The following is a 9,513-nucleotide window of genomic DNA, read 5'->3' on the forward strand; positions in this document are numbered from 1 at the left end:
ACCAGAGCAACTGATATTTTTCCATTATTCAGATCTGACTTTATTTGCGTGAAAGTATTTCATAGTTATGTTCACATAGGCCCTGGATTTGTCTTGGCAAATAGACTCCCAAATATTTTATAGTGTCTATGGTAACTTGAATGGAATTTCTCTTTTCTATCTCTTGCTGTTGGGCTTTGTCAGTAATGTATAGGAATACTGAGGGATTTATGTGGGTTTATTTTACATCCTGCAACTTTGCTAAAGTTGTTTATTATTTCAAGTAGTTTTTACTTGATTCTCTAGCATTCTCCAATAAATCATCGTATCATCTGCAAAAAGTGATAATTTCGTTTTCTTCTTTTCCTATTCTAATTCCTTCAATTTCTTTTTCTTCTCTTATTGCTACAGCTAACGTTCTAGTACCAAATTGAATAGCAGGGTGATAATGGACATCCTTGTTTCACCCCTGATCTTATTGGGAATGCCTCTAGCTTATCCCCATTACAAATAATGCTTGTTGATGGTTTAGGTAGATGCTATTTATAATTTTAAGGAAGGTTCCATTTATTCCTATGCTTTCTAGTGTTTTTAATAGGAATGGGGTGTTGTACTTTGTCAAAGGCTTTTTCTGTGTCTATTGAGATGATCATATGGTTTCTGCTAGTTTTGTTGTTGATATGGTCAATTATGCTAATAGTTTTCCTAATATTGAACCAGCCTGGCATTCCTGGAATAAATCTTTCTCATGATTCATTCCATTGGTCATAATTCTTCTTCATAACTTGACTAGTGTGTAAGTAAGTTCAATGAGAAGTTATACGTAGAAGATATATCAGATTCTATGCCATCTTGGGAAGGGGGGGGAAGGAGGGAAGAAAATCTGGAACTCAAAATTATGTAGAACCGAGTGTTGTAAACTAAAAATTAAAAAAAAATTAAAAAACAAAACAATGTTCTCTATCTCGTTTGGTCATGAATTCTTCTGTTCTCCATAGATCTGACAGGCAAATTATTTCCTGATCTCCCAATTGCCTATATAGTATCAGCATTTATGTCCAAATCATGTACCCGTTTTGACAAAAACGGGTACTTGATATACGGTGTAAAATGTTCTGTGCCTAGTTTCTGCCCTACTAAGTTTTCCCAGCAGTTTTTGTCAAATAGTTCTTTTCCCCAGAAGCTGTAGTCTTTGGGTTTATCAAACTTTTATTTGTAGTCTTGATGATTGCTGCTTTATAATACAGTTTTCGATCTGGTACAGTTAGGCTCCTTCCCTTGCATTTGTTTGCATTAATTCCCTTGATATTCTGGACCTTTTGTTCTCCCAGATGAAACGTTTTTCTAGTTTGGTATGGCACTGAATAAGTAAATTAATTTAGGTAGAATTGTCATTTTTACCATATTAGCTTGGCCTACCCATGAGCAGCTGATATTTTTCTAGTTATTTAGGTCTGAAAAAATTGTTTTGTAATTGTGTTCATATAGTTCCTGGATTGCCTTGGCAGATAGATTCCCAATATTTTATATTGTGGTACAGTTACTTTAGATGGAATTTCTCATTTATTTCTTGCCGTTAAGCTTTGTCAGTAGATAGTTGAAATGCTGATGATTTATGTGGGTTTATTTTATATCCTGCAACTTTGCTAAGTGGGAAAAGGACCCATATGTACAAAAAATATTTACAACAGCTCTTTTTGTGGTGTCAAAGGATTGGAAATTGAAGGGATGCCCATCAATTGAGAAATGGCTGAACAAGTTGTTGTATGTGAATGTAATGGAATAATTGTTCCATAAGCAATGGTGAGTAGGCAGATTTCCGAAAAACCTGGAAAGACTTGCATGAACTGATGCTGAGTGAAGTGAGTAGAACCAGGAGAACAGAGCAATGCAATATAATTCCAAAAGACTCCCTGGATGTGGATAGCATTTTCCATCATGAATCTTTAAATTTAAAAATATAGAGGGTTGGTGGTAGTGGGATGGGGTTATTCCCACCCGGAAACAGGACTCTTGCCTTGGGGGTACAAACTTGTATTGGAGTCCTGAGAATTAGTCTGGATCTCAATGATGCTAATCTTCTGGCTTCCATTTAGAAATACTGAGGATATTGTAGTCCCCTCTTGGCTTCCAGCAGCAATAGAGCTAAATTTACTCTGTGTCCTTGGGAGGCTTTAGAAAGGAAACATCTTTTAACTCTCCCTTTTTCCTACAAGTTATGGATGAGATGCTCCAATTCGCAATGAACATAAAGGCATGCTTAGAAGAAGTAAACTCTCTAAGATATACTCTCATAATTTTCATCTGCCAGACATCAACACATCAACAATGCATAGAGAAAAGAAAAATCTCAATGCTCCTCAAAATATTCACTTTATTGTAGCATAACCAGCTAACATCTGGGTCCCACATTGTGGCGAACCAATGACCCCCAGTTATGAAAGTGCAATGTTATGATGGCAAGATTTGCTCCTGGGTATCATGGTCTGACATCACAGCTCAATGCTTCTAGAAGAGGATTTCTTCCTCTGTGGGCTCCAAACTCCAACTACTTGGAGCGCTTTCTCCATTGGGTCACAGAATAGCATAGACAGCATGGGTAGCAATACCACAGTGGTTGTTCTTGTCCTTTGCAATACGCATGTAGCCTTTTTCACCCCACCACGCACCCCAGCTGAAAAGGAACAGAGCTGGATTAGTAGTATAGAGAGAGCTATACAGGGAGTGAGTCTTAGAAATGAAAGTGGATCATTCCATTCTCTATCTTTATTCCTGGGAGTAAGGGGCTCATACAGAACACTAGGATTTGGGAAAATTAAGGCACATGGAAGATGAGAGAGTAGCTTAATGTCCACCCTGTCACTAATGTAGGGGAAATAGAAATTTAATATGAAGACTCGAGGGACTCAATTCCCACTAGCCCCACCCCAGCAAACATGAAATTTCTACACTTGTCATCTTCCCCCATACCTATTTTTAAGAATCCAGAATTTCTTCTCTTCATATTGGTTTTCTTCTGATCCCTTCTTTTTATTGTTTACTATTTCAGATCCATATCCAACCAACAGTAGACCATGGTTTAGGGAACGTGGTTTGCATTTTGGTTCAAAGAAAATTCCTAGAAAATGTAAGGTTGTGGTAAAGACAAAAGCTCTTTGGATCAGCTGGGTGACTCGGTGGAAAGAGCACCAGGCCTGATGTTAGGAAGACAAGACACTTTCTAGCTGTGTGACCCTGGACAAGTCACTTAATGTTTGCTTCAATTTCCTTATCTGTAATATGGGAGTGATAATAGTACTTACCTCCCAGGCTTTTCGTGAGAATCAAATGAGAAATAATATTTGTAAATAGCACTTAGCACAGTGCCTGGCTCATAGTAGGCTCTATATATTTATGATTATTATTAAGCTTAGCCTGACCCATTTGGGCATTCATTTTTTACACCATATCTGACTGGCACCATACTTGGTTGGCCCCTTACCTCCTCTATAGTAGCCGAAGGACTTTGGTGCATGCACTGACACAGCCACTGGCCCCACATTTGCCACAGTCTCATCAGAACTTTTTCATTTCCAAAGGGGAGAACCACATGCTTTTTTATTGTAAGAGCTGCACATTCACTTCTATATGAGCACTGCTTATTTTTCTGAAAGAGACAGTTAATTGGAGGAAGTCAGCAGAGATTTGTAATGGAAAGACATTAACTAGGAATCTGAGTAAACCTCAGTGTCTAGTCAAATTTTTATAGGTAGTTGAGATTGTTATAACCTGTATATCAAGTCTCAGGAAGCTCTGCCTATGGGTTCCTAGCTGTTATCCCCTTGGGGAAGGAGATGTTTATTAGAGGGATTTCCTAAAATTACTTATCCATTTACTTATGATTGCAGGGATTTTTTTTAAAAAAAATGCCATACTCAACCATGTCTGTCAAATCCTCTCCAGGTTTTTTTTGAGGGGTGAGGAGTCGTTGTTGTTGCAGTCATGTGCTATATGAATGTGCTTATGTATAGAAAATATGTCCTCCAGTTTCATGAACAACATGGTCCACTAGGTCTTATCCACAAGGCAGAAGACCTGACTTTACCTTTCCCCAGCGTTGGCAAAATTGGCCAGCCCCCTCTCAAAGATGGCAATGTAGAGTGTCTTCATTTACCTTGGCCACATAAGGGTAGCACTCCTCGGAGACTATGCCCTTATTTTTTTTTATGTAATTGAAAGCAGCAACTACACTTCCCCCACGACAGCCTTGGAATCTGGCACAGTCAATTAGATTCTGTGGACTCAGTTTCACAAGTTTGCCTGTTTTCCGGAAGAGCTGGCCTTCCAGAACTCCAGTTGCACTGAATGCCCAGCAGGAGCCACACCTCCTCTGAAAGAGAAGACAATAACTTAATGATCTTTGTACTCAAACCCCTGCAGTGCCTAGTTAGTGCAATACTCTGAACATAATGGGATAGATCAGTATCTGTTGGAAGAAGAAAGGAATTCATGGGAAGCAAGAAGAGTTCTGGTAAGGTCTCAGAAAAGGGACTCTTGGTATTTCTATCCCCTGAGTTGGATGTCCTTGGTTTATGTTTCATGTGTGATCATTTATTGTAAAAGTAGCATGGTTAATACCCTGTACCCAGTGGTCAGTCAGCTGAAGTCTATTTCCTTGCCCAGATTCTTTGTCACAAATGTACACAGGTAGCATAGGTGGTAACAGCTGAGGGAAATAACCTCAGTAAATGCAAACCTCAAAGAGTAACATTTAGATGAAGTATAATACCTGATTTCTAACAGGGGTCACATAGCCTTGCTTTCTCCAGTCCACTGATATGGGAAGATCAGAAGAGTTTGAAAAAGTCTTGGCTGCAGTATCTCTCCTTATCCTTGGTGCCATGCGGGTGTTCAGCATTCCCATGAATTCCTCATCAGTCTGAAACAATAAAAGCTATCTTATATGGGGCACAGAATCAGTGTTCCTTGTTCAGTGAAAGACAATTGTGTTTGATGATACTGCACCTTCACTGGATCCCCTTGGCTCATTGGTGAAGAGATGGGGGAGTTAGAATACTCCTAGAATACTCCACTTCTCCATTCCCCTTCTTTTTTTCACTAGGCAACCTCTCTTCCTTTGAGGTTTCTGCTATTCATATCTACCACTCAGTCAAAGTCCTGGTAACTTGTCTACAGACTCCCCAGGTCACTCCCCTTCCTTGCTCAATAAGTTTGGTACCTGGCTTACATTTTCTCACTCCTCCCCAAATACTAGGGGACTTCAACATACAAACTGATGCTCCCTCAAATAACCTTACCACCCACTTCCTCAAACTATTCACCTCCCAACCTCAAGCCACACATAAAGATGGTCATACCTCCAATTTTGCCATTACCAACAAATTCTGAAATCTCAGACCATAGTCTATTGGCTTTTCACCCCTTCCTCTGCCTTCCTTTACACAGCCCTGTTCATTCTTACTATGACCTCCAGTCCCTTGACTCCTCATTTCTCTCCTAGGTCATCTCTTTTGTGCTGACCATTCTCTGCTCTCCTGCCCATCTTTACTATTTGGTGAATCAAGTCAAATCTACACTTTCCTCCACTCTTGAGTCCCGAGTAACCTTATATTACTGATTACATCCAGTCAAGCCTCATTCTTGGATCCCTTCTATCTTTCATCATCACCTTTCCTATTTCATACATGCTGCTGAATGAAGGTAGAGAGAATCACACTTCTTGCTATTCTTACTGGGTCCACTTTAAATTATGTTTACATAACCTCACCTCTGGGCATTCACCATTGTTAGGCAATCCTTTTATACCTCAATTATCAACTTACTATCCTATTCTCCAAAGGCTTTTCCAAACCTTATCCCTCTTCAAACCTCTCATTATTGCCTGCCCTCTACTGTCTCAGTGGAGAACCTAGCCTTATATTTTAAAACAAACCAAACCTACTCTCCTTTCAATGAAATTATCTTCTGCCACTCTTTTCTCCTTTATCATTGTTTCACTTGATAGTATCTTTACTCCTTATCACAGCTAACTCTTCTACTTCTTCAAGTGATCCTATTCCATCCCATCTCCTCCAAAACATTGCCCCCTCTGTTATCCCTACTTTTGATTTATTTTTAGTGTCTTCCTGCCTAATGGCTCCTTTCCTAGTGCCTAAAACCATGCCCACCTGTCCCCTATCCTTAAAAATCCTCTTTGATCCATCCACGAAAACTGTCATTGTATTTCTATTCTCTCCTTAAAGTTCCTCAAAAAGCCTATCTACAATTGTTGTTGTTTCAGTTGTGCTCAACCCTGTTACCCAGGTACTGGAGTGGTTTGCCATTTCCTTCTCTAGCTCATTATACAGATGATGAAGGCAAATAGAGATAAGTGACTTGCCCAGGTCTCATAGCTTATCACTCTCTGAGGCTGGATTTTAAGTCAAGTCTACTCACTTTGCCTCTACTTTGTCTCTTCTCTATTTAACCCCTTACAGTATGGCTTCCAATTTTGTCATTCTGCCAAAACTACTCTCTAAAATTACTAATGACCCTAAGTTGCCAATCCAATGACTCTCTGCAGCTGGTGACACTGTTGAGAACTCTCTTCTCTCCAGGTTTTCAGGACACCACTCTCCTAATTTTCCTCCTTCCTATCTGACCATTCCTTCTCTGTTTTTGCTAGATCTTCCTCCAGATCATACCCTCTAAAATACAGGTGTCCTTCAAGTTTCTGTTCCAGTGCCTTTTTCTCTTCTCCATCTATCCTACTTCATTCAGTAGGTGATCTCAGTGTCCATGGATTTAATTACCATCTCTATGCTGATTTTCAAATCTACCTTTCCTGTCCTAATACCTCTGCTGATCTCCAATCTCCCATCTCCAACTGCCTTTCAGACATCTCAAATTAGATATCTTAAACTCAAACTGTCCAAAACAGAACTCCTTATCTTTCCCTCTAAACCCTCCTCTCTCCCTAAATTCCCTGTTACTCTAGAGGACAAATCACCCTCCCAGTCCTTATACCTAGAAGTCATCCTGGATTCCTCATTTCTCACTTCCCCCATACAAACATTTTCCAAAGGCTCTAATATGCCCCATTATCTACTCTGATACTACCACCTCCCCGATGTGGGCCCTCATTACCTCATGCCTGGACTATTGTAATACCCTGCTGGTAGTTCTGCCTGTCTGAAGTCTCTGTTCACTCCAGTCCATTCTCCATTGAGACACTAAAGTGATTTTCCTAAAGTGCAGGTCTGATCATATTCAATAAATTATTGCATATTCAATAGGTCCTATTCAATAAACTCCAGTGTGTTTTTCTTGCCTCTAAGAGCAAATACAAAAGGCTCTCTTTGGCATTCAGAGATCTTTGTAACCTAGCCCCTTCCTTCCTTTCCAGTCTTCTGATACCTTCCTCCCCACCAGGTCCTCTTTTATCTAGTGGCAATAGCCTCCTGGTTGTTCTATGAACAAGACATTCCCATCTCTCAGCTCCAGACTTTTTCTCAGATTGCCTCTCTTGCCTTTAATGCTCCATCCTCTGTTCCTATTGGACTATTGACCTCTTTGTCTTCTTTTAAATCTCAATTAAAATCTCACCTTCAACAGGAAGCCTTCCCTAACCCCTCTTATTGCTTTCTCTCTTTTAATTATCTATCTATCCTGGTTAAAACTTGCTTTGTTGTTTCCCCCATTAGATTAGAAGTTCTCTCTTATCTCTTCCTCCTCCATTTGGATTGCTATGTGGCACAGTGGATGGAGCCCTGGGCCTGAAGGCAGGAGGACCTGAGTTCAAATGTGACCTGGTACTTAAACTATGTGACAAATCACTCAACCCTTTTTCTGTCAAAGAACTTGGAGAAGGAGATGACAAATCACTCCAGTATCTTTGCCAAGAAAACATCAAATGGGGTTAGGAAGAGTTGGAAATAACTCATCCACCACAATCTTTTGCCTCTTTGTATTCACACCACTTAGCACTCACTACTCACTTACCATGTCCCCAAATTCATTCATCTCCAGGTAGTATGTCAGGTTCCCCTCTTCATACAGTTGATTGTGATCATTGATGAACTTCAGATTCCCTTCCCATATCTGTCTCCTAAAAGATTCCTCCTTCTATGGGAAAATTTAGAACCACAAAGAGTAATGTTAAGAGATGGCTGGCCATGAACTCTCTTTGCCCTGAAGTTCTGAATGCCCAATCACATTGTCTAGACATGCATGGGCATGCTCTCTCTTAATACCAAGTCAAAACTGAATCACCTTCAAATGGTATCTATGTCCTTGGGACACACAATTCCAAGATGAGGAATTGGCAGCTTTAACCCAGGAGAGACCACAGGGGTCATCTAATCCAATCCATACTTAAGCAGGAGTCTTCTCTAAAATATTTTTGGAAGATAGGTCTTTCCCTTTGAGGTACTTGGTCAGCTTAATATATGCCATGGCCAGCTAAGCCACTTAGGGACAGATCAACTTAGTAGGCAGCTTCTCCTTATTATAGAACATCTATACCTTCCAAGTTGTTCTCTGAAGGCTGCCTTGTGCAGAAAAGCAAACTAAGTTTGATGGCTTTCCCACAGACATCTACCAGAAGACACATATGATAGTCATAGGTGTTTAGTACTATTCTGAGTTGAACCTGCCCAGTAACTTCAACCAAGCAGGATGTGTCAGGCTTTTGAGGTCTCTCAGCATGGTTGCAATCATCTTATGACCAAGTCTCATTCTGTCAATTTCATTTTTCTAATTGGTCATCAGAAATTGAACTCAATACTGCAGTGGAGATGGGTGTCTCACTGCCCTACTTAGGGGAACTATACCCTCACTTAGCTCTTTGGAGTATGCACATTCCCATCCATTATCTAGATAGCTCTCACATAAGAGACAATCACCTACCTCAGCATAGTTCCTTCCATAGGTGGACTTAAACAGTTCCCATTCAGTGTCCAGCTCTGGGTTTTTTGCAGAAAAACAATATGAAAGTCCCCAGCAAATGAAAATCAGGTGAATAAATTGTCTCATGGTGGCTACCTTTTGCTGCCTTTAAAGTTGTCAGAGACTCTTCAGACTGCTGGAACCTATTTCAAAAACATTCACAGATCTTTTACACAAATGTCAAGGTCTCATTCCAAATTTTTATTCACTTGGTGGTCAACTTAGTTGAGAGAGTGAAGCTAGAGGGATGATGGTGGTCAGTGCTTCCTAAGTGTTTAGTCACCCTTTCCCAATTCCTTACTCCGTTGTAGGCCTAGTGTGACTCTAGTATTCCTAGATTTTTACTTCTTTCAGAATCCAAATGTTCATATATTATTTCTTAAAACCCTAACCTTTTATATGTAAAGACTGTTATTGAAATAAGATACACAGGCAATGGGGCATAGAAATTTATCTTGCCCTACAAGAAAGGAAGGGAAAAGGGGATGGGAGGGGAGTGGGATGACAGAAGGGAGGGGTGACTGGGGAACAGGGCAACTAGAATATATGCCATCTTGGAGTGGGGGGAGCGTAGAAATGGGGAGAAAATTTGTAATTCAAACTCTTGTG

At 40.2% G+C, this 9,513-nt stretch overlaps 1 protein-coding gene across 1 annotated transcript; it reads right to left on the reverse strand.

Annotated features, from left to right (window-relative positions):
* Window positions 1–2,553: 2,553 nt before the first annotated feature.
* Window positions 2,554–8,991, reverse strand: LOC118843352 (cathepsin L1-like). Its single transcript, XM_036750961.1, is given in 8 exon segments — window positions 2,554–2,653; window positions 2,950–3,097; window positions 3,461–3,529; window positions 3,532–3,625; window positions 4,133–4,348; window positions 4,748–4,897; window positions 7,960–8,082; window positions 8,866–8,991. Coding segments are annotated over 8 exon segments (1,026 nt in total).
* Between the last annotated feature and the right edge of the window lie 522 nt (window positions 8,992–9,513).

Source organism: Trichosurus vulpecula, chromosome 3, assembly GCF_011100635.1.
Source record: "Trichosurus vulpecula isolate mTriVul1 chromosome 3, mTriVul1.pri, whole genome shotgun sequence".
NCBI classification, from domain to species: Eukaryota; Metazoa; Chordata; class Mammalia; order Diprotodontia; family Phalangeridae; genus Trichosurus; species Trichosurus vulpecula.